The sequence below is a fragment of the Ceratotherium simum genome, chromosome 14 (assembly GCF_057802395.1).
Source record: "Ceratotherium simum simum isolate JZ-2026a chromosome 14, ASM5780239v1, whole genome shotgun sequence".
Taxonomy (NCBI): domain Eukaryota; kingdom Metazoa; phylum Chordata; class Mammalia; order Perissodactyla; family Rhinocerotidae; genus Ceratotherium; species Ceratotherium simum.
Window position 1 is genome coordinate 12753030 of NC_141913.1, and position 26331 is coordinate 12779360.

At 37.9% G+C, this 26331-nt stretch overlaps 1 protein-coding gene across 9 annotated transcripts in view; it reads right to left on the bottom strand.

Annotated features, from left to right (window-relative positions):
* Positions 1-26331, bottom strand: part of METTL4 (methyltransferase 4, N6-adenosine) — a 131405-nt gene that overhangs the window by 80329 nt on the left and 24745 nt on the right. For 4 of the 9 annotated variants that reach the window (XM_087439040.1, XM_087439047.1, XM_014780284.2 and 1 more), the window contains 4 exons: positions 24522-24696; positions 22109-22215; positions 21620-21711; positions 11331-15636 (listed from right to left, as the gene is read on the bottom strand). In XM_087439040.1, coding sequence (XP_087295166.1) covers positions 15491-15636; positions 21620-21711; positions 22109-22215; positions 24522-24696 — 520 coding nt within the window. In that variant the 3' untranslated portion in view covers positions 11331-15490. Of the gene's footprint in view, positions 1-11330; positions 15637-21619; positions 21712-22108; positions 22216-24521; positions 24697-26331 lie in introns of those variants that run through there. The other 5 variants (XM_087439043.1, XM_087439042.1, XM_087439045.1 and 2 more) reach the window with 3 other exon arrangements.

Genomic DNA, 26331 nt, shown 5'->3' on the forward strand with positions numbered 1-26331 from the left:
GTAGAAATAATAAAAATAAGCCTCCTAGATAACTTTAGGAAAAAAAGACCAAATAACATTGTCATTCAAAAGGTGGAAAAGGCAGAGAAGCAAGTAAAAAATCCTCAGTTAATTTAGCCTCTACTTCTGTTAAATTGATAAATTGTATGCACTAATACCTTCTATATTTCTAGAAAAAGAATTTTTAAAAGTACACAATCTAGAAAGAACAAAATGCTTCCTTTGTAACTCTTCTGACCTCGCATATTTTAGCTGCCTGTCTAGTAACATCATTACAAGCCACGAGAGTTAGAAAATAAACCAAAATTTAATCAGGACATAGTCTCTGCTCTCCATTTCTCATATCGCTTAGTAATCTCTAAGTGATCTGCTTTTCTGAACTTCTGCATCACTTTCCATCTGTTCCACAGCTTAGTGTTTGACTGTATACTGTGGCTTGTTATGCTCTAATGGTTTCTTGCAGGAGTCTTGTCTACTCAATTGAATTCAAAGATACTTGAAGGCCAAGAGTCAGTTCATTCATTCATTAAATATTGGCAGTCCCAGGTATGCTGGTAGGAGAAACATAAATAAAAATTTGTCCTACCTCCCATAATCTACTGAGAGAAGACATAAAGTCTATTATTAAAAAAAAGACCCACCTACAGAATAAACCACTTTCTGCTTACATGATAAATGTGAGGAAAAACCTATCTGGATAATCCATACACATGCAAAGTGGCTCTAAGAGCAATAAATGCTTTCCTTTAAAAAAAAAATGGATCATGAAATAAGAAGTGTTGCCAGAAAGACTGTAAATAAAGAAAAATGAGCATATACATTGAACACCTTCTAGATACCAGACCCTATCCTAGGCACCTTCACATATGGTATTTCACTTCATCCCCATAATAATCCTACAAAATCCAAAGATGAGCCTTCTTATTCCTCAGAAAAGGAAGGAGGATATCATAGTTTATAAGTAGTTATTCAAAGCCACTCAGAAGCTAAATATCAAGATTCAATATATAGGGTCAGCCCCTTGGCTTAGCGGTTAAGTGCGCGTGCTCCGCTGCTGGCGGCCCGGGTTCGGATCCAGGCACGCACCGATGCACCGCTTCTCTAGCCACGCTGAGGCCGCGTCCCACATACAGCAACTAGAAGGATGTGCAACTATGACATACGACTATCTACTGGTGCTTTGGGGGGCGGGGAAAGGAGGAGGATTGGCAATGGATGTTAGCTCAGAGCCGGTCTTCCTCAGCAAAAAGAGGAGGATTAGCATGGATGTTAGCTCAGGGCTGACCTTCCTCAAAAAAAAAAAGATTCAATATATAGATCCAACCGATCCCAAACCCTAGTTCTTCCTGAGAGAGGAAGGTCCATGAGCAAAAGTAGAGAGTCCTAAATTCAGGTAACAGCAAATAGTCCAATTTGACTATGTAGGGGAGGAAGAATTATTCCTCTACCCCCCTAGGTCCTTCTGGCTGGTCTAAGAATTAAATTGACATGAAACAGAGTAACAGGAGAAAAACGAATTTAATAACATGTGTACATGGGAGAAACCCAGGAAAACTGAGTAACTCACCAACACGGCAGAAGCCACTACATTAAACACCATCCTCAGCTAAAGACAGAAGATTTTGGGGGTAGTGGTTTGGGAATTCAGAGGGGAGGAAGGCAATTTATATGGAGATGGAAAAGCAAATGTTTGATAAACAAACATTGACCATGCCTTGGAAAGACAACGAGAGATGAAGAGGACTTTGATTAAATGGTCCTTGATATGTTCCTCCCTGTCTATCAGACCTAGTTTATATAATACTATAATTAACTTATGCCATTAGCTCCTTCCTGGAACAGGTCTTCTATCAAATTCATTTAGGCAGTTAGGGGTGAGATCAGAGTTCCTTCCTGAGTCGTTTTTTCTTAAAAAGTAATCAAGCCAGGGGCCAGCCCAGTGGCATAGCACTTAAGTTTGCGCACTCCACTTCGGCGGCCCAGGGTTCACCAGTTCGGATCCTGGGCACAGACCTACGCACTGCTCATCAAGCCATGCTGAGGCAGCATCCCACATAGAAGAGCTACAACTCTACAACTATGATACACAACTATGTACTGGGGCTTTGGGGAGAAAAAAGAAAAAAGAGGGAGACTGGCAACAGATATTAGCACAGGGCCAATCTTCCTAAAAAAAAAAAGAGGCTTAAGAGACATAGAAAAAAGGCGGAGCCGGCCAAATGGCGCAAGCAGTTAAGTGCGCGTTCTCCGCTGCGGCAGCCCAGGGTTCGCCGGTTCGGATCTCAGGCACGCACCGACACACCGCTTGTCAGACCATGCTGTGGCAGGCATCCCATATAAAGTGGAGGAAGATGGGCATGGATGTTAGCCCAGAGCCAGTCTTCCTCAGCAAAAAAAGAGGAGGATTGGCAGATGTTAGCTCAGGGCCGATCTTCCTCACAAAAAAAAAGTAACCAAGCCAAAGAGACACATTTTGCAATGGCAAATTCTGATCCTTCACAACTAACATTCAGGGTTTATGTAGGTAATGTTGGGAGAAGCTAAAAATCAAGCTGGGTATCATGTCTTTCCTTAAAGATATTGACCAAAAATGATTTTAATACTGCAAACAACCATTCACTTGCCTTAACCGTCATCCAAAGTTATTCCATTGTTGTGTTACAGTTATCTGATAATTAGGCCAAAGCCTAACCAGAAAAAGTGGATGAAATAATAGTTTTCCTCATGCCCTCCACTCCTAGAGATCAATTTGTTATCTGGTTCCAAGGATTTAGACTACTGAAGAAGTCTAAGAGGTTTCACTCAAGTTCACGGAAGCCCCAGAAGATCTAGCTTAACTCCTAGGAATATTTAGGGGAAAAGGTTGGTTGTGGAGTTATCATGGTATTCTGACTTGCTTTCAAGCTGGAGCAGACTGGTCAATAGAGCCATGAATTTAATTAAGAACCTCTTTGGAGTTCTGGGTTGGTCCATACAGCCAAACACTGATGACAGGTCGCCATGGTGCATAAAATAATTTGAACCTATACTTACCTTAACCTCTCCTTTCTAACCACTTGAACAGCCACCTTCAAGTCCCAGTCTGTATTTTGCAGAAGAACTTCCTTAAAAATGTGAATTTAAAATGACTAAAATGATTGAGGAAAATACAACTGAATGGTAAATGTGCTCAAGGTTTATGTCAAAGGGCTTAGCAGCCCATCTGATTCTGAGTCAGTCTGAGTTGCACTCAGGCTATCAATTAACTAATGTCACTAAAATCTCTAAGAGAAAATATTGTGTTAATAACCCAAGACTGATGATATCACGTATAGATAAAGGTACGTTTGCACGATTATATATGAACCATTCTAAATTTGTTTCAGGCCACACAATAGATCTTCTGATTAGTAGCTAATGAGCCTACTATTAAGATCTCAGGTTTATTAGCAAACACGGTACAACAACAAAGTGCCTTAATATAGGAATCAGGATAGAATTCAAGTTTTGCTTATCACTTATTAGCCATGTCAGCTAGCCTCTACGAACCTGTTCCCTCATTATAACTACAACTTCATAAGATTGCTTTGAGGATAAAGTGATATATAAAGTAAAAGAATTCTGGTAACCGGAGAACCATGCCAACAGCACTTCCCAGGGTGTGGAAGGCCCATGGCTCATGATATGAGTCAAATGAGGCGAATGGACAGCACCTTCAGGAAAGGGAAGTCCCTTTAAGGTGATTATAATTCTCCTCTGAATCATAATCAGTAGAAAACCCAATGTCTCACTGAAGCTGAATACATAAAAATTCACTAAAAATATGTCTCTAGGGTACCAAGCCCGAAAAAGTAAGATTTGGGGGCCTAAGATTTTCTGGTAAGGATAAGTTTGAGTTATAGAATTTGGAGGACTAGAACAGAACAAGGTATATAAAGCCTATAGCAAGGATAGAGCAAAGGCAGCAACTATAAGCCAGTTCCAGACCTGAGTCATGGCCTAGCCCCTCTACCCTCCTCCAAGACCACCACAGTGATGATGACCTCCTTCAAATGTTGCCATCCAAGAGGAGAAACCTATTCCCCACTGATGCCTTTCAGACGATCTGAAGAAACAGGCCTTATTTACTTGGTCTATACCTTATGAATTAGACAATCTCTTGGGTGGCTGTCTCAGTCCTTTCCAGGCTACTCTAACAAATTACCATAGACTGGGTGGCTTAAACAACAAACATTTATTTCTCATGGTTCTGGAGGTAGGAAGTTCAAGATCAGGGTACCAGCATGGTCAGGGTCTTGGTCAGAGCCCTCTTCCTGGTTATGTCCTCACATGACCTTTTCTTGGTGCTTGCATGAAGAAAGAATGAGATCCCAAGTCTCTTCCTCTTTTTATAAAGGCATTAATCCCATCAAGAGGGCCATATCCTGATAACCTCTAACCCTAATTACCTCCCAAAAGCCCAACCTGCAAATACCATCACATTGAGAGTTAGAGTTTCAGCATATGAATTGAGGGGGGGACACAAACACTCAGTCCATATCTGTTGCACATAAAGACCAAATTCCTGACATCTCCAGCAAAGTGTGACAGACCTACTTTGAACCAAAATTAATGGGGCATGAGCCAAAAATCTCTGAATATGGAAAAAACAACAGAAAGGTCATCAATTAACTACTTATGGAAGTCATCAAAGAACAATGTAGAGTAACTATGCAGCTCAGCACGGCAGTATGCAATCAAGAGCTGAAGCCCAAAGTCACATGTGGCCTTTGTTTTAATTTAATTAGTTGTTTTCAGGCAAGACCACAGTGGAAACAAAGGAAGATTTCAAAACTTCCTCATGTATGAAATCAGGTGCAGGCTAGGAAATCTGATCTCAAGAAAAAGATTAAGAAAATATAACGTTTAGACAGAAAAACTCTATAGGCAGTATTCAGCTGAATCCCCTGAATCAGAGTACAGATTGTGATAAAGAAGTATTTTTGACCTTAAATTGAAAAATATGCAATGGGTCCAAACATTTATTGAGTGCTTAAAATATTCCAAGTACTGTTCTAAGTGCTTAATATGTATTAACTCATTTAATACTCATAACAACTCTATGAGGTAAGTACTATTATTGCCCATATCTATGGATGGAGAGGCCAAGGCATAGAGACTTAACTAACTTGCCCGAAACAAAAGCTAGTAGCTGAAAAAGTTGGGGTTAAAACCTAGGCAAGTTGGCTTCAGAATGCACTGACTGCTACACTGAACTTATTGTCTCATAAACAAAAAAGACCCTACGCCAACAGTGGCCAAGAGAACTAAAAGAAACTAAGTCAGACTTTGACTAGAGAATACAAATAAAGGCTGAACAGGAAAGGAAGACGAGTGACAAAAAGGATTAAGTTAAGAAAGATCTGCTTCCAAAAGATTAGTTAAATGTTCTGTGACTTTATTCTAAGAGACCATGTGTGGGAAGGTGAAAGAATGTCAAGAGAAGGGCCATGAATTCCAAGGATACCATCTTATGAAGCAAGATTCCCCAAAGTCTGGAGTGGTGCCAGCTGTAAACTATGTGAAATGGCTGGGAGGCTTTTTGTGTGGGCTGCCCAGGACGCCCATTGTAATTGCAAGGCCCCTGGGTAAACCCAAATCAAAGCAAACTCTAGGGCTAGAGGGAACAGGCTAGAATGCAATGATATCACTTTAGAAATCCTAAGTCATTTGCTCAGTTTTCCATGTTCTTTATTTTCTTTTTTTTTTTTTTTTGCGAGGAAGATCAGCCCTGAGCTAACATCCATGCCAATCCCCCTCTTTTTGCTGAGGAAGACTGGCCCTGAGCTAACATCCATGCTGATCTTCCTCCACTTTATGTGGGACGCCGCCACAGCATGGCCTGACAGCAGTGCGTTGGTGCGCACCCAGGATCCAAACCCAGGCCGCCAGCAGCACAGCTCGCGCACTTAACTGCTATGCCACAGGGCGGGCCCTCCATGTTCTTATATGAAATACAGCATGGACTTTGGAGTCAGGGAGCTGTGTATTCTAATCCAAATTTCAGGGGCCAGCCCAGTGGCACAGTGGTTAATTTTGCGCACTCCGCTTCAGTGGCCTAGGGTTTGAGGGTTCAGATCCTGGGTGGGGATCTACATACCACTCATCGAGCCATACTGTGGCGGTGTCCCACATACAAAATAGAAGAAGACTGGCACGGATGTTAGCTTGGGGATGTGGGAGATCAAGATTTGGCCACCCTGAAACCTATCTCTTTACCTTGGTTGTTTTCTCTAGGGACACTTGACCTCCCCACTAACTGCCTAAAGAATTTGACATGGTGGCTCCTTCCTGGAACAGATCTATCATGATGGCTATAAAGATAAGGTAAGATGGAGATTACAATAGGAAAGGCACCAACAAGCCCCTCTTATCAGAAGTTCTGTCTCTCTGGCCACATTCTCTGGATGACCCCAAGTAAGAGTTGCCAGACAATCATTTACAATTATAAGAGAAATCTCCAGTTGTAAAGGTATCTCCCTCTCTGTTTTGAGAAGAGAGGGGGATGGCCTCATTTCTAGAGGCTTATCAATGTGGAAGGTGAGGCCTTAAAGCTGCATAATAACCTTACTCTTGTTTACTGTGCTTTAGTGGTAATCTCCTGTAACTGACTCCTCCCACCCCCAAAATCCTCCTTTGTCATTGGCTGAACATGGTATTTAAGACGAGAATTTCTGCTATTGTGTTGAGAAATGCAGTGTCCCTGCTTTCTCCCATGTATACATGTTATTAAACTTGGTATTCTTTTCTCCTGCCAACCTGTCTTGTTAATTATTTGGCCAGCCATAAGAACCTTAAGGAAAAGGGCAGAGGGAGATTCTCCCTCTTCCCCTCGACAGTTTTGGCGTAGTCGGCAGGATCCACACTGGCTGGCAAGTTGCCTTCTCTGGCTGGAAGACCTGCCTTCTCCCTGGACTACTGCAGATGGTGAGATACGGGTACGCCTGACGAAAGCCGGCAAAAGGTAAGACTTCTTACAACGTCAGCCTCCCAGAATCTCTATCTGCGGAGTCTGGCGGAAGGAAATGGTGAGAATTTTTTCTCTTTCTAAATTTAGATTGGCAGGAGAAAATATTTGTGAAACTAGTTTCTTGTGCTTTTAGTGACTCTTGGTTTAAATTTGGTAGAGTACTCTTGGTTTTGATCTTGATCCCTTTTCCTCCCAGAGATAGTCTTTCTCTTTTGTCTGTGTCTTTTGTCATAAGAAGGAAATACTATAGGGTAGGACGCAGGCATAGGCCCTATAAGCCTGCTGTCCGGGCCAGCCCCACAGACTGGTGAGTTTGCGGGTCTCACCAGACTGGCGTCTACAAACTTTGCTGTGGGTTAATATGCACATGAAGTGAAGGTCATTGCCAAGGGCATCTTGGAAGCCAAAAAGGCTGCAAATTTGGTGGGCACGGGTCGAGCAGTTAAGAGCCATTAGGGCGCTCGCCACTTGCAGAAGACTCCCGTGACAGGATAAGTTGGGTCACGGAACGGGGTAGATGACACAGGTCCCCCGCCAACTGCAAGAAAATGTCCATGCAACAACGAGGTACTCTGTAAAGCACACAGTCCCCAACCCCGCGGCACCTCCCCTGCTAGGTATTATTCTGGCTCCAAGAGACCTAAGGCATGGCTAAAGCTGTCATTGTGCACATAAGAAAAAAAAAACCAGATGAGGTTTTTCCTTCTGTCTTGTTCTGTGTCCTGAGAAAACTTGGCTTTGTGACCAGTGAGAATATTCTCCTTGGTCTCCACCATACGGAAGGTGCATTTACCGGGGTGCACCTTGGTGGCCAGTCGAGTAGACTGGGGTTCCGAACTGTCTCTTTGTCCGGCTGTGCCAAGCTCTCAGGGGAGTTTATCATAAAGGGCCCAGTCCATAAGGGCTTTTGTCATCTTAACCATCGTTGCTTGTTAGTGCTGGAAAAATCCCATTCCAGTATCGCCTGACCGGTGTCACAGATTAGCGGGTCTGTGACTGGAGGCGTCCCACACTATTGTGGGAGACCAGAGACACCGTTTTCACTACACCATCCTTACCCCCTGTGCAACGAAGGTCTTTACTTTTTCTGAATGTCTTTGGGAGTGAATTCTGTGGATCACGGGGGCTACATCATCTGCGCCCTCACCAGGGACGCCTCTTGCGTCCATGGTAGATTTATTCTAAGCGTGGAAAGTTACCTCCGGGTCTTTCCTTAAAAAGGCTTACTGGTTCGAGTCACTATTGGAATAAATATACAAATGAAGATCCTACTCGTCAATGGCCAGACGACGGATCCTTTGAATTGGGAAAACTTCTAAATTGGGGGAAAAAAAATTTTTTTTGAGAGCTCTCACATAATTATTTAATTGGTACCTAAGAAAAAAGGCCAAAAAAAGGAAGGGGAAAATTTGACTAGCCTTAAGACCTTGACTCAGGTTACAATTGAATTGAGAACATGTAAAAGTGTAAGTGTTGATAAGATTATAAAGATTGGAATGTTTGAGCTAATTTTATATAAAGAGGTTACATCAACTTTGCCTGAGTATGTTTTAAAACGTCTGACTGGGAATGCTTCCCTTGTCCAAAATTAGAAGACCAAGACCTATTGATAAAAGTCTTAATGATAACTATGTTTAAAGGTATAAGAGGTGATGAAATTTACATGAAATTTTGTAGGAAAAAACTGGTGTTATTTCTATTACAGAACTGGTTAAGAAAAATAGTAATTTAAATGATGGCTAATTTTATCTAATGTCTTATGAAGTCTTATAGGCAATCTAAATAATTATTGGGAATAAGTAACTAAATAGTTGTGAAAAAGATAAATGTTGGATGAACTTTAAACAATAATTATGTATTATGGTGGTTACAGCTTCCAAACTCTTTTTGGTGACTTAAAACTTTAGAGTTTTGCTAAAATTTATGATAAAAATTCTCTGAGTATCATCATTTCCAAATAACATAAGATATTAGACATTGATTGTTAAATGTACATTTGTCTACTTTTGGCTTTTCATTACAGGAAAACGAAAAGGTGTTTTGGGTCTATTGGTAAACATGTGTTTTATTAAAAGATTGTACTATAAAGTAACATATTTCTAGAAGTTATGAAACGTTCATAAATTTTCCAATCCACAAAATGCTAATGTAAAAAAAAAAAGTTTATAACTGCTTACTTAGTTTTTACTTAGAAGTCAAAGTCTATAAGGGTTAAAATTTCTAATTAATATATGTGATTGAAGCTATTAAAAATTAAGAAAAATATGTCTGTGTACAAGAAAAGTAAGATATATAAAGAAGGAACAAAGAATAGAAATATTTTGTTTGATTGATTAAGAAAGATAAATTTGTCCTCAAGTACTAGAAGGGAAAAGAAAGACATGGGACAAATTCTGAATGTAAAAAGAAAGTTATAGAAGGTTTGTGGAAGAGGAATTCTGGAAAAGGAGTTTTTACATGGTCAAGTTGGCGAAGATTAAAATAAATTTAATTAAATAAATGAGTTATAATATCAGAAGTAAGCTGGTACAAAATTATAATTTGGTCTTATTTCTCTTAAAAGGATAATTTGCTTACACTTGATAGAGAGGTTACAAAATATTTTTCTTTACGTTTGGGTAAGTCTACCTAAAAGACAGAAAAAAAAAAAAAAACTGTTAATTTCCTGTGTTGAAAAGACTGAGGTCTCTCTATTCAGGCTTTTTGGACTGTTAATGCTCTGTTTGCTTTGACTGTTTATATTTTTGACAAGCTCCCCAAAATTCATATCTTAAATAAAGTCTTTTTTTTACTTTTTTTCTTTGAGAACTTTCAAAGGGCCCTGAAACTTCTCAAAGAAATTTGCTCTCTTCCTATAAGGAGGAAGACAAAGAAATTTGCTCTCTACCTATAAAGAGGAAGATACTAAACTTATTAGGCTTATTCAGTATGTTAAATTACATAGAAAGCATTGTCAGACAAATGATGATAAGTCTGCTTAGGTGGTATTATGTGGGCAAATGTTATTGACATAGGTGTTTTAAAATTGTATAACATTACTGAAATTCTGATCTGTCCTGGTTACCAATCATAATTCTGGTTATTATTATTTTAAAGTGTTGTATGTCACAAAATTAACCAAATTTCTCTGTCAATTGCCATTTTGAGGTCTTGTTGTTTACAGACTTATTTCTTTGCTCTAATGCTTTTGTGAAATGTTTAAACTTCAGAAAAATTCATGGAAAGGACTCTGACATTTACACTGGAGTACAGGTTTCTGACAAACTTTCTGATCATAAAACTGAACTGGGTAAGAAATTACAAAAATCTGATGGAGAGACTGATAACTTCATGAAGCTGCTAACAGAAAGATTGGGATCAAGAATGGATTACACAGGACTGAAATAACTGATAAGGATAATTACAATTTTTATGATTTTTCATTTGAAGTATTGCTGAATTTTTAATGTTTTGTTTTTTCAGATTTAACGAAAACTTTTTCTTGTTTCTCCTGAGCTAGCTATGACTTATAATAACTTGGTAAATGATATTTTTATAAGTAAAATAGAAATATTTATCTTTTTCTCTCTACCTGATCCCTCCAGGATTTGGAAACTCTTACTAAGTGAGTATTACTGTTTTCACGGTAATATAGTTATTTGCATAAGTTCAATAAGAACCTGTTCTCCTTATAACAGGACACAATTGGAAACATTGGTTATATTACCAAGGCTGTGACTGGAACATCATATTTGCGATATAACCATACATTAGAGAAATGAAGATTAGACTTTATGGAATAAAGCCACGTGAAAATATTGGCCTGGTACCTTATGTTCCAAACAGCACTTACCAAGATAAGTAAAGAATGTCACTTATTTGGCAGGTACAAGGAACCTCAAAATATTTTGGGGGAACCTCAGAAGAGAGGAATTCACCCAAATCTGTAGGTATTACAGGCGAAGTCTGATGACAAAATCCTTGGCTTGGCTTTCCTGGCCTGGAGAGGCCTTTAAAGTTAAATCTGAGATTCCTTAAAAGTTCCAGCAAAGCAGATTTAAAAGAGCCTATGTGATCAACTGCTATTCTTGCTGTACTTATGTAAATAATTGGGCCAACTCTATTGGAACTAGACTTATTTTGCAAACTAGTTAGTTTTAATTTGGCTATCTTTGATAAAAATGAAGGTGATTTTAGAGAGAAAAATTATATTTCAGTAAAAACTATAGTATACATTTGCGGATATTAGATCCTAGTTTTGTTAACTGTCTTTTAAGGTTTTTGTTTTATATCTGTTGACTGGACTGGATCCTGATTTCTTCTAGTCTCCTGAAATATCTGGCTACAGAGGTCCAAACTAACGTTTTTGATTTTTTCCATCATTTTCATTTGAAATCACTGAAAACTGAACCTGCCCTTTTTCCTGAAGCCTTACAAACTGAAGCTGATGGACTTGATATAAACTTAAGAGGTAACCTGAAAACACCATCAAAGACATTTTAAACTGCAAAAGATACTTTGACGCTGACATCTAAAAATCATCTTAACTGGCTGTCCTCTGACCTCAGAAACTGGTTTACAATTTACTCCAACCATTAACCTTGTTTTTCTTTTGTTTACATAAAAATGCTTCTACTAAATACTTCATTGCTTGCTTCCATAATATAGGTGTAACCTTGAGAGCCCACCTGCATCACCAGCTTCCAAAATGAACTTAAGTAAACTGATCTATTATCAGGACTAAGAAATGTGTTCAGTGAGATGAAACAGCCTACCAACTCAGCTTCTGGACTATGAAACTTCTTTAAGTTTCAAAAGGACTGTGAAACTTTTAGTTTCAAAGGCAGGACTGTGGGAGATCAAGATTTGGCCACCCTGAAATCTCTCTCTTTACCTTGGTTGTTTTCTCTAGGGACACTTGACCTCCCCACTAACTGCCTAAAGAATTTGACATGGTGGCTCCTTCCTGGAACAGATCTATCATGATGGCTATAAAGATAAGGTAAGATGGAGATTACAATAGGAAAGGCACCAACAAGCCCCTCTTATCAGAAGTTCTGTCTCTCTGGCCACATTCTCTGGATGACCCTGCGAAGAGTTGCCAGACAATCATTTACAATTATAAGAGAAATCTCCAGTTGTAAAGGTATCTCCCTCTCTGTTTTGAGAAGAGAGGGGGATGGCCTCATTTCTAGAGGCTTATCAATGTGGAAGTTGAGGCCTTAAAGCTGCATAATAACCTTACTCTTGTTTACTGTGCTTTAGTGGTAATCTCCTGTAACTGACTCCCCCCACCCCCAACATCCTCCTTTGTCATTGGCTGAACATGGTATTTAAGACGAGAATTTCTGCTATTGTGTTGAGAAATGCAGTGTCCCTGCTTTCTCCCATGTATACATGTTATTAAACTTGGTATTCTTTTCTCCTGCTAACCTGTCTTGTTAAGTATTTGGCCAGCCATAAGAACCTTAAGGAAAAGGGCAGAGGGAGATCCTCCCTCTTCCCCCGACAGGGACAATCTTCCTCAAGTAAAAAGAGGAAGATTTGCAAGGGATGTTAGCTCAGGGCCAATCTTCCTCACCGAAAAAAAACAAAAAAATCCCAAATCTAATCCAAGTTTCAATACTTAATATGATGTGGACAAATTAGTCACCTCAGCCTCAGTTTTCTTGACTATTAAATGGAGATAATATCTCTCAGGGCGGTGCAAGAATTAAACGTAATAAAGCCATGAACTGTATAACGATGTTTCCATCAACAACGGACTACATATACAACAGTGGTCCCATAAGATGAGGTGTGTAGGCTATACCATTGTGTAAGTACACTCTATGATGTTCCCATAATGACAAAATTGCCTAATGACACATTTCTCAGAACGTATCCCCATCGTTAAGCGACACATGACTTATGTACAAAAAACACAGTAAAGAGTATAACACACACTGTTCACCGAAGTTAGTTCTATTCTTTTTCCTGACCATTTCCAAGAGTCCTAAAAGACACTAAGCCTGCAAAAAGAATGATAGAAAAAAAAAATCCTTACAAGTTTTAAAGGTAATATAAAAAGCTCTGAATGAAAATATCTTACAATATTAAATACATTGAATAATAAATCCATGAGGTCAGTTGGCTAAACCTCAGTGGTAATGAAGTCAGAGTGCAATGCTCTTAGTCTGGTCTTTTTCTTCTCACAGCAATAACAGAAGTATGCCATTGTTTTATCTTGCAGAATCATCCTTTGTTCAAAAAGGAGCCCAATAATTAAACAGGTGTTACAAACAAAGCCCAGAGGTTATACAACTTAGGAGCAGAGCTAAGACTAGAACTTCTCTCTCTAGAATACCAGACTAAGTGAATAAAAATTCTCTCTTTTTCTCTCTTTATGATGCAAAAATAAAAGTCCAAAAACTTGATGAGGATAAAATGTTTCCACAAACTGTATAAAATCTATAAATATCATAAGCTCAAAAAAGTTTCAAACGGGGTTGTGAGAAGTTTGCTTCAAGTTCAATATCTTTTTCCTTTCAAATAACAAGATGGAACACCTCTATAAATACAAAGCTAAGCCTCTGATACTATACTCATACACTCAAAGAATGAACAAACTTCAAAAAGAACATTTTTCTTTGGCAAAATCAGTAAATAAATTGGCAACCTTGTCAGATAAACATTTCACTCTAATATTCTACTTAGATAAATATTTGTAGAAAATCTGTAAATAGTATAAATACTTTTCTTAAAATGCCAAGTGAAAGAAGCCAGACACAATAAATCACACATTCTAGATTCCACTTATATACAATTCTAAAAAAGCAAAACTAATGAGAGGAAACAAATCACTGTTTGCCAAGCTAGGGGTGGGAGGAGGGGACTGACTTCAAAGGGACACATGAGTTTTGGCATGAAGGAAAAGTTCTATATCATTAGTATGGTGGTAGATAGACAACTGTATATATGTTTTCAAAACTCACCAAATTCTACACTGAAAATTGGAGAATTTTATTATGGGAAAATTATACTTAAAAATTTTTTTAGGCCGGCCCCATGGCTTAGCGGTTAAGTGCACATGCTCCACTACTGGCAGCCCAGGTTCAGATCACGGGCACGCACCGACGCACCGCTTCTCCGGCCATGCTGAGGCCGCGTCCCACATACAGCAACTAGAAGGATGTGCAACTGTGACATATAACTATCTACTGGGGCTTTGGGGGAACAAAAGAGGAGGATTGGCAATAGATGTTAGCTCAGAGCCGGTCTTCCTCAGCAAAAAAGAGGAGGATTAGCACGGATGTTAGCTCAGGGCTGATCTTCCTCACAAAAAAAAAAAAAAAATTTTTTTTAAAAGGCCAGCCCGGTGGCATAGTGGTTAAGTTTGCACACTCCACTTTGGTGGCCTGGGGTCTGCTGGTTTGGATCCCGAGCATGGACCTACACACCACTCATCAAGCCATGCTGTGGCAGCGTCCCACATACAAAATAGAGGAAGACTGGCACAGATGTTAACTCAGGGCTAATCTTCCTCAGCAAAAAAGAGGACAACTGGCAACAGATGTTAGCTCAGGGCCAATCCTCCTCGCCAAAAAAAAAAAAATTTCTGAAAAGGTTATACATAATAAATCAGCATGCTTTTCAAAGAATCATTTCAGTGTAAACATTTTACTTAGTAAACAAATATTTATTTGTAGAAAATCTGTAAATAATATAAATAGTTCTTTCATAATCATAAACAGTGTTTACTTTCTGATATTTTTATAAGAAATATTTTTAATTTTCTTCTAGAAAAACAAGCAAAACTAAGAAGTACTTGAAAGTGACCTTGAATGCAATTTAAAACCCTCCAAAAATGTTTCATAGACTCAGTACAATGATGCAGTAGATGGCAAGTCTCTGAATACTTTTTCTAGAATGTAACAGTACACCGGAGGCTGTAAATTCAGGTTGTACAGGGGCCAAGTAGACGACATAAGTGAGCAGCATGGAGCAAGCAATACTGTGGTAAACTGGAGAGTACACAGTCTTTCCCAAGTGAGCTGCCACCACCGGGTCCTGCGGATTGATGCCAGGAAAGAACACCGGCCACAGTGTAGCCAGAGCATCTGATGTTTAAAGAGGAGCAGAAATCTGGACTTTTATATGAAATTCCTGATTTTTTAGAATGATGGTTCAAATTTTTTTACAACACTGTATGGGCCAAACAAAACACATCCATAGGCAGAATCATGACCTCTGGTCCACAGTGCATGCTTTGTGAACTTTTTCAACAACAAAGTCTTACCATCTTTCTAACTGCTGACCTCTTTATTTGTGGTGAATCTAGAATAATGTGGCATACTAGTGCAACTGAAGTAAAATTCATCTCAAAATTACATGAAGGCTAGTCACTTCTGGTCATTTTGCAGAAAAACCAAATCCTGTTTACATTTGTAAGTATACTTGATGGTCATAAAAGGAAAAATCAGTTAGAACGAAGGGAGAAGGGGTGAGGAAAAACTGAATAAAGTCATAACTTTAAGATCATAGTCAGCTTCTAGACTCCACCGCAATAAAATAATCCACATGTTGAAATTTGAGAACTTCATTGCCCCAACTAGTCCAACCTGGCTGTAAATTTCGAGCAAACAATTCCAAACATTCCCCATCTGGCTTGATATAGTCTTTTAGAACCTCTGTCCAAAAAAGAGAAAAACACAAATTATTATTAAGAAAGGAATCAATAGCCTTTTAGCAGTTAACAGCAGAAAAGCAGGGATGGTTCCTTAAAAAAAAATACAGCAAATTAATTTCAAGGATTTCATCACAGGCTTTACTACATATAATTAGAAAGACATTTGAAATAAATACCCTTGAGACTGGGAACCATATCATCAGAAATTTCAGCAGTCCTGATTTATCGGTTTTCATTTACAGATGAGAGACGAGGATTTTAACACCCACAGAGGTGACTTCTCAGTTTTCCAATACTGCTAACATATCTCCTGAGAACTAACTCAATTTATTTTTTAATAAATGTTATCCATGCATGAAAAAGAAGTCCATAGGAACAATACAAAGACAACCCACTTAAAAATCTAAGATAAAATATGTCTCCATAAACATATACTTTAGTGAAAAAGCAGTAAATGAAGAGCTGGACACAGAAATATTCAAAGTATATAACTAACAAATAACTATACTACCTTAGCTATAACTTGGTAGTACTAAGAACATTCCCTCACTTCCAAATTATAGAGCCTTCTTCTTTTTTTTTTTTTTTTTTGTGAGGAGATTAGCCCTGTGCTAACATCTGCCTATCCTCCTCTTTTTTGTTTTTTTTGCTGAGGAAGACTGGCCCTGGGCTAACATCCATGCCCATCTTCCTCCACTTTATATGGGACACCACCACAGCATGGCTTGCCAAGCAGCGCGTCAATGCATGTCCGGGATCCGAACCAGTGAACCCCAGGCCGCCACAGCAGAGCGCGCACACTTAACCACTTGCACCACTGGGCCAGCCCCTATAGATCCTTCTTTACCTAAAATTTCACCATATTATTTCCACAGTTAAATATTTGTTATTCAACATATTAATAACCATTGAAAACTATACTTTGTTGGGGGAAAAGGTCCTTATATATATGTTGGCTACACAGCTGTTATCTACACTAACAAAAAGAAAAGAACACCACAGAAACTATTTTTTTTAAAGCACGTGCTCATTTGGATAACAAATATTTACATCAGTTTCACCTTGATCACGTTGCTGGTTAGCTATATTTACCACATTAGAGGAAATGGGTATGAAAATAATTCAGGAATGAAAAGTCACTAAAACAGGTAAAATATAGTTCTTAATTGCTTATACAAGATTGAGCTTGGAAGAAATCTATCAAATTCCCTTTAGGAATGAGAAGGATTCCTTAGGAATACTTGATATAGGTAAAGTTTAAAAGACAATATATGAAAAATTTTATGTTTCATAATGTTCTTCAGTTGCTCTCACAGCAAAATAATTGTTTATTTGTCTGAAAGCACTGGTCTTGTTTATCAAAAGTCAAAGAATTAAAAGTATTCATTGTCTATAACTCAACTGAACTCCAATTTGGGCTCTGATAGGTTATAGGAGATACTGAAAAGAAGACTTCTAGTCCTTTCATAAACATATAATTAAATGTTACTAAACTTGAAAGAGAAAGATTTCCCCAGAGTCTTAGATGATAATAAACCTATATCACTTTTCCATTTTTTCCCTATGAATTCACTTTTAATGTGGTCTAAGGTTATACTGAAGCAAGGTTTTGTTTGTTTTTGCTTGTTTGTTCAGTTTTTCAGTACAAAGATGTTAGTAATTCTATTTTGGAACTTTAAACTAGAGTCTAAACTGGAGTCAGCCAGTCAAAAATGTTTACTATTCTAAACACCCACTATAATCAGTGCTATGGGACTTAACAAAGGAAACAGCTATCCATGTTTTCTAAGAGTTCACAATCCAACAGAGAAAGATGGCCAGCTTCCTGGAGTGGAAAAATACACACAACCTAAACCCATTTACCACCTCCTACTTTCTCAATGTAACACATTTCTGCATAGATTTTTTTTCTTTCTAGTCAAGAAAAACAGAAAATCAAGGAGTAATGTTATTATAATATTAACCATACATATTTAATTTCAAAACAAGGCAAAAGAAATAAAGGCAAATTTATGGAACTGTTTTATTCTTACTAATTTTAAATATCAATTTAAAAGTAAATGCAAGATCTTAAAAGTTCTCATCACAAGAAAAAAATTATATAACTACGTGTGATGATGGATGTTAACTAGACTTATTGTGATCAGTAATCATCTCACCAGTATTTACAAATACTGACTCATTATGTTGTACAACTGAAACTAATACAATGTTATATATCAATTACGTCTCAATAAAAAAAATTCAAATGTATAAATTTAAACATGAGCATAACATTTTTATACTTAGATAATTACATAACATCTGACATTAGAAAAACATACTTCTAATCAATGGAAAGTAAGTAATCCATGCATAGCCAGTCATTCCCCTTTGGCAAGGCTGGAGGAGAAGTGGCTCAAACATAGCGCATAGCATCTCATTAAACTGTTTTACTCTTCAGATAGAAACTGTTAGTGAGTAAAGTAGTAAAAAGGAGTGGAAATTTCTCTTAATATGAAAAAATTCTGATTCAAATACTTTTATTTCATAGTTTTCCTACCTTAAATCTTTAAACTTAAGATTATACATTTATAATGTTAGGTTGTAACCCATAGCTATTGATGGTTTATCTTTCAATCTATAGGAGGAAACTTCAAAACTTAAAAATACAGTAAACGTATCATTTTGAAATGGAATATGCTGCCAATTTGGTCTTTTGTTTTTTTTACATTTTGCAGTAAAAAAAACAAATTAAAACTTTAAAAAAAATACTGGTGTTTCTAGAAGCAAAAGAGAGAACATTTCACTTTATGAATTTGCATAAAGCAGTTTAAGAACATTTACATGTAGAAGTGCTAAGCATTACATATAGAACATGTATTATCTCAAATCCTTGAGTTATGATTTCAGAGTAAAATATACTGCAGAAATCTGAAAGTTGCTTTCTGGTAGCTTTAATTTGTATGGCTCTATATCAAAAATACATGCACTTGCTATACACTAACATGAACTCAAAAATAAAGGATTACAAATACTTCTTGTCTACCACTACTCAACCAAAACATAAGGACTACATTTATCAAGTCATGCAGACTTTTTCCTCAAGAATCTAACTTTTCTTTTTAAATGTTCTCAATCCTAAAAATGTGTTTGTGCTGCTCTCTACTGGGAATATGGCAGAACTGCATTTCATAGATACAGACTGTAATATTAATTTTTATTAGTATTAATAAAAGACTAATTTATATTCACTATTTTAAAACCTTGTCTCTTCAGACTAACCTTTAAACATAATTTTATTCTATTTAAAAGGAATTGATATGGGCCGGCCCTGTGGCTTGGCGGTTAAGTGCGCGCGCTCTGCTGCTGGCAGTCCAGGTTCGGATCCCAGGCGCGCACCGACGTACCACTTCTCCGGCCATGCTGGCCGCGTCCCACATACAGCAACTAAGAAGGATGTGCAGCTATGACATGCAACTATCTACTGGGGCTTTGGGGGAAAAATAAATAAATAAAAATTATTAAAAGGAATTGATTTGGGCCGGCCCCGTGGCTTAGCGGTTAAGTGCTCGCGCTCCGCTGCTGGCGGCCCGGGTTCGGATCCCGGGCATGCACCGACGCACTGCTTGTCCGGCCATGCTGAGGCCGCGTCCCACATACAGCAACTAGAAGGATGTGCAACTATGACATACAACTATCTACTTGGGCTTTGGGGGAAAAAAATAAATAAATAAAATTATATTAAAAAAAAAAAGGAATTGATAGTTTAGCATTTGAGAATGAAAGGTTTTGGGTCTTAGCTTTTAGATTTTTAAAAGCAAAACACTAAAGACAAACACTAGATTAAGCTTCAGTACTCACCAAAGGATAAAGAAAATTCAAATGAGAAGAATACAAATTAGATTTCCTCCATCTAGTATAACTGGTGCCAAACATAATTTTTTTCCTCAAAGAACAGTATGATCTCATTTTTCATTTAAGTCATGTATTTAATGCATTAAAGAGTCTAGGACAGTCCAAAGTTTAAAGGTGATTATTCACTGAGAATCTCTCTAGGTCAAGAATGGATCATCAGGTAGACATCTGAATATTTCTCAAATGAAGTGACACTATAGAGACTCTTCTGCATAAACAATTTAAGATAATAGAAATCCTAAGTGCTATCAATAAAAATTCTCTTGGGAATTTGTATTCAATTTCCTATGTATCCTAGCTCATAAACTAACCCATATGCTGGAAAATAGTATGACAGGCTGGCGGCCTATAGTTTTCCTGAGTGGCAGCTTGAAAGTTTTGGGTTTTTTAAGCAGGGATCACCAAATTAATAAAATATACATTCGTGAAGAAATTTTTTGAATAGTAAACTTTGAATATCAAATGCAGTATTTCCCAAGGACTTAGATTCCTATTTTTTTAACTCTCACTTGGAAAATTGAGCATCTACGGAGCTAATATATGCTACAGAATTTCAAATATATTAAAACCAATCTTCACAACTCTGAAAGATTAAACATCATTATTCCCTCTTTAAATGAGGGCTTTGAGGCAGAAAATGACTAGACTAACTAGCTCCAGTAGCAGAGCAAGGATTCAAACTCATGTTAATCAATCTCTAAAGCCAAAACTTTCCACTATTCCTTGCTGCTTACTTTCAATGAACGATGAACATTACAGTAAAGCATTAAGACTAGTAAGAATTGAAGGCTGCAGCAATTACTTTTCCCATGGTTCAGAAAAGCAACACTACCTCAACATAAAACTAAGTCTTTACCAAATATTAAGGGAATTCTAACCACCCTCTGCCCGCTATTCTGAGCTCTTGGTTTTAGAACAAGCAAAGGATAGACCCCGGTAGTAAAACTAAGCCCCTAGCTGAACTACAGTCTTCAGATGCCCCATCAGTCTTCATTCTGTCGAGGCTAGTGATGGGGTAACAACCGATAGTAAGGAGAACCTAAAAAATGGTATAAGAGGAAAGGCTGAGGTAAAATAAAACTAATCTAGGCAGCAGGCCAGGCAGTCTGGTGGATCTGTCTCTTGCTTCAACAGTGTTTGTACAGAACAGACCTGGGGACTCCCTTCTTCCAGCCTCTGACCACCCTCCAGCCTCCTTTCCAGTCGCGACCTCTGAGACCAGCCAACACTGTTTTTTTTGTGGGTAGCTCCGTATTGCCAACCAACCACGAGCTCCCAGATTCATCAGAATTGTTCCACCGAGGCAGAGGCTGCCATCAACCACCTGGTCAATCTGCATCTGCAGGGCTCCTACACCTAGCTTTCTCGGGGCTTCTATTTCCACCTTGATGATGTGGCTCTGGAGGTCATGGGTTAACTCTTCCGCAAGTTGGTCAGGCATCTCTTGAAGATGCAAAACCAGCACCGCAGCCACGCCCTCTTCCAGGACTTGAAGAAACCCTCCCTCGATGAGTGGAATAAAGCCCTGGACACCATGGAAGCCACCATGGCCCTGGTTAAGAACCCGAACCAGGCCCTTCTGGATCTGCATGGCCTGGGTTCTGACTGCACAGACCCCATCTCTGTGACTTTCTAGAGAACCTCTTCCTAGATGAGGAGGTGAAACTCATCAAGAAGATGGACAACTACCTGACTAACCTCCACAAGCACGCCAGCCCTCCAGCTGGGCTGGGCGAGTATCTCTTCTAAAGGCTCACCCTCAAGCACGACTAGGAGCATCCGGAGCCCAACGGCCTTTGAGGAGCCCCTCTGCATCCCCCTGGTATCAGAGCCTCTCCCTGCCGCCACTAGGCAGCTTTTGAACCGCCCTGGAGCACTCTCCTAAGCCATGGACCAAATGGAAACAATAAATCTTTTTGCAGGAAAAAAAAAAACTATTCCTAAATTCTTTTATAAAATTTTAGAATATTAATTAAAATAACATATACCTAATTTAATTTCCAAATCTCTAGACCATTCAAATACTAAATTCAAACCTTTTTTCAATTTGACAGACGTCATAACAATTCTATTTTATAAAAACATACCAGCAAGTGGTGGCTTATGTGAGTGAAGAGTACAGGGCACACTGACAATTAACTTGTGATCTGGAATGGGGAGCACTCTTACATCTGCATTCCTTTTAAAACAAAACAACAAAGTAAATTACATTTTAAAGGGTAATTTTTTAATATATAAGCCACAGTTGCCTTGATTTTTTCACCTTTCAAATAATACCTGAATTTAAAATAAATTTAAGAATAGAAACAATAATGGAAATCAACAATTTAAGTATTGAGACATTGAGAAATTATTTCCAATAATTTCCTTTTCTACAACGACAATTACACTATAGGTAAAACAAAAGATAATATAAAAAATTTCACATGCTATACCGTTCACACTTTTCTGGTTTGGGCCATTTTAGGTTTGCAAAAATGTAAAAATTAAGGAAAATCAATGATCATTGTGTTCATAATTTTTAAAAGCCTAAAAATTAATACATTTATACAATTTTGAAAAATCATCTTTCCTACCTTAACGGTAAAGCAGTTTCTTCTCTAACTCTCCCCAGTATAAGACCTTCATAAGGCTTTTTGTGTGGAGAATCTAATGGGAATACAAACTCTCCTGAAGTGGTGATCTGATAAGAAGGAGTAAAAAAAAACCAAAAAACCATACATCTGTAAATATCCAGGAAAGGGTTTCTTTATTTCCTATCACTATAAAGTTTCCGCAAAAGAAAAAGAAATTATTAAACCTCTAGGCTAGTGTTGTCCAATAAAAATATAATGTGAGCCACAAAACACAAGCCACATACATAATTTAAATTTTCTAACATCAACATTAAAAAAAGTAAAAATGTGGTCACAGTAATTACAATTATATATTTAATTTAATCCAACATATCCAAAAGATCATTTCAATATGTAATCAATTCAAAAAAGTTGAGATATGTTACCTTCTTTCTTTCATACTAAGTCTTTGGAATCCAGTATATACTTAACACCACGTCTCAATTTTAACTAGCCACATTTCAAGTGCTGAGAGCCACAAGTGGCTAGTGACTATCATATTGGACAGAGCAGCTCTAAGGGACTAAGAAATATTTTAAATATTACTTTATCACCTTGCAAACAAAAATCTCCACTCTTCATTAAAATTTATTCCTGGAAACCATGCCATCATTAATTCATTTATTCATTCATTCAAATAACATTTACTGATTACTTGGCAATGTGTCTACCTAGATTATAATAAAGTATTTTCCTTTATTTATAGGAAATAGTGTCATTAAATACTGTCAGAACTAAAATTAATAATGAAAGAAGCTTGAGGACTGATGAGAGAGACAATACTTGGTCCAATCCCTTGGCATTATAAATCCAGAAATTCAATTTTCTCATTTTACCCTGGAGTGATCAGAGTCTCAAAGACTCACCTAGGCTAATCAAACTGAAAACAGAATTTATAATAACAATATCAATTCATTAATTAACCATGGAGATATATATTTTCACTATTAGAATATTCATATCTATTATCTATGAACCCTTTTACCTTATATCAAGGTATCTAAAAAACCAAATCAGTAAAGTCCTTTTATCACCACCAGGGCCTGTGAGAGACAGCATCTCTTCCATACAGTGCTGTACAAACACTGGCAAATTCTTATTCTTTGGATATCCTTTATAGTCAATGCAGATTATTCCTTCTGTTATAACAATATGTGTAATTACCTAATAGTGTTTCCTATAATATATTGTATTTTTGTTTTAAACTCTGATCCTGTTATATCATCTCTTAGAACTGATTACTGCTACAAATGAATAGTCTTAGTTCTTATGTATTAACATTTTACTGGTTTTGATTTCAGAAGGAAACCTCTTCCTGACTGTGGCCCCAGTCTCTGACTATAAAAGAACTGTCATAATAGACAGGGTAGAATGGGGTTTTATATTCCTGTCATGGTCCCACAAAATCAACCAAAGTTAAGCCCAAAGTACATCATAAAAGCAAAGATACAACTGTAAATGTCTGTTTGCCAAGTTCCACAAAATAGGTGCAAATAAACAAGTACATAGCTTTTAGAAGGAATTCCAGTAGACTTCAAACTATACACAATGCACATAAAAACAGAACTCCCCCGTGTCTAAATGAATATACCAGCTACATAAACATTAAACATTCAGCTGGTAATAACTTGGCTAATTTTTAAAATGTAGGAGGGCTTTTGTGGAATTCATCTAGGTAGACAATGCATCTTTAAAACGATGTCTAATGAACTCTGAAATGATGCCTTATTTTTCTATATTTTTTGGTGTTCTTATAGCAAGCAGAGATATCAAAGATCATTCAACCAATCTGAGAGTTGCAATCACTTCTCTCAAAAATAGGCACAGCAGCACATAAGGCACTGAGGATCTAAGTTAAGATTTACAGTATGAAAGGTTTTTGGTCTAGCATCTTCCCACATCTCCCACACTGCGTTACTTTGCTATTCTCCCTCCCATCCCCAGCAACATAAGAAAAAAACAAGAAAGAAGGAAAGAAGTCACAAAGGGAGAATGAAATTGTGGATGCATAAAGAGGAAGAAGATGAAGGGTAAGACTATTTCTATGTTTACTGATAGACAGATTCCCCAAAGTTTTTGTTTGTTGTTTTTTAAACTACAGACATCAGAGCTTTTTAAAATGTCATCCTGGTATCTCCCTAAGTGATTCCTAAGGCCAGGAGTTTGGGACTATACTACAAAAAGACCTAGAACAAACAGGTAAAAAGCCTTGGGAATAAGAAGATAAAAGTGTTTAGCATCAAAATAAAAGTTTTAATTAGACCATGTTGAAGGAGTAGAGCAGTAACATGTTAAGGATTAAAAAAGCAGATGTTACCTTTACAGAACTTATATGTCACACTGTATTAACAAATAAGTTAACTTATGAACTTACTTTTACCCAGTGCCATTCAGCAACTATCTCCACAGACCAAGAAGGATAAAGTTCTTCCTTTACAAAACGGAGGTGCTTCTGTCTATTGGTCACCCAAGTCACAACAAGACAGTTTGGAGCAGCCAGTTTAGGGATAGGTAGTTGCTTTATTTGCAAGGGTGATAAATAACTGTACCTAAACATAAACAGAAAAAAATATTAGCAAAATTCACTGGAAAAAAGAAAAACAAGCAGGGAAAAGACCTGTATAACACTGACTCCACAAACAAAGCTACCAGCTATTTATTTGTATAACTAAATATGAAGCCACAGTGACACCCAGTGGATACATTATTACATGCAAGTTGGAAATAACTTCATTTTTCATTTTTACTAGTTTAAAATTGTCAGGCTATATTTCTTTATCACTTCTAAATGCATCACATTTCAGTAATTTTACTAATATTTACAATATGCTTTTCTCCCATTAAAAATTAAGCAAATATTATTGTTTGGTTTCCATAATCTGTACATTACACAGGGACCCTGTCACAGTGAGTCTTAAAACTACTGTCTCAATATTCCGCTATATCTTCAACCATCAATCTATCAGGCTGCTTCTTTCTTCCTTCCCAATCAATTCCACTGGGCTCTCTGAAACCCTCATGCTTTCACTACAAAAAAAAAAAAATTCTATAGTCTTGCACCTCCTGGCCACTAATAGCATGAAGTCTAGTTTCCTTTGCCAGAACACTACGTGCTCTACAATACCCAATCAAATGAATGTGGCCCTTTCTCCAACACACAAGGGAGAGAGGAGGTCAACACTATAACTCATCTACCTTTGCATAAAATCTCCTTCTCTTTGAGAGGTATGCTATCCAACTATGCTAGCCTTAATGTTCCTTATGGAACCCACTTCCTCCTCCCTCTCCATATTCAATGAGGACTTAAGCTCTGAGACCTTTCTACCTCATCAACACAGATCTTGCCATTATCCTTGCCATTACGACAATTTCAAAGCACAATCTATATAATGTGCACACCTTAAGTGTACAAATACAATTGCATTCATCCCACGTCAATAATCCATTCCAGTGGCCATAAGCTAGACCTTGTCATCACTCACACTTGCTCCATCTCTGAAACCATAAACATCGATCTCTGGCCATAACCTCCCAGGCCTCACCTATTCTTTGATCTTATCAAAGCACTAGTGCCCCATCCCTCCACTTTACTGAGCATCTCAGTTTCTTCCCGCTCACACTTGCTCCTCTTCTCCACAAACTACCAATCACCAATCACTTCACGGCCCTCTCACTAGTACCCTCAACTACCATCCCCCCTTTACCCTTCACCCCACAGCTCCTTCAAATCTACAATCTTAAATTCATTTTTTTTTTTATGAGGAAGATCAGCCCTGAGCTAACATCCATGCTAATCCTCCTCTCTTTTTTTTTGCTGATGAAGACCGGCTCTGAGCTAACATCTATTGCCAATCCTCCTCCTTTTTTTCCCCCAAAGCCCCAGTAGATAGTTGTATGTCATAGTTGCACACCCTTCTAGTTGCTGTACGTGGGACGCAGCCTCAGCACGGCCGGAGAAGCAGTGCGTCGGTGCACGCCGGGATCCGAACCCGGGCCACCAGTAGCAGAGCGCGTGCACTTAACCGCTAAGCCACAGGGCTGGCCCCTACAATCTTAAATTCAATTCAACTTCAACACAATTCAATTCAACTTCTTCATATGGGGAAAATCAAGTGGAGAAACTGCAGAACTGAAGAATTCGGTCAATTAAATGCATTCTCAGGCTCTCAAAACTACTCAATTCT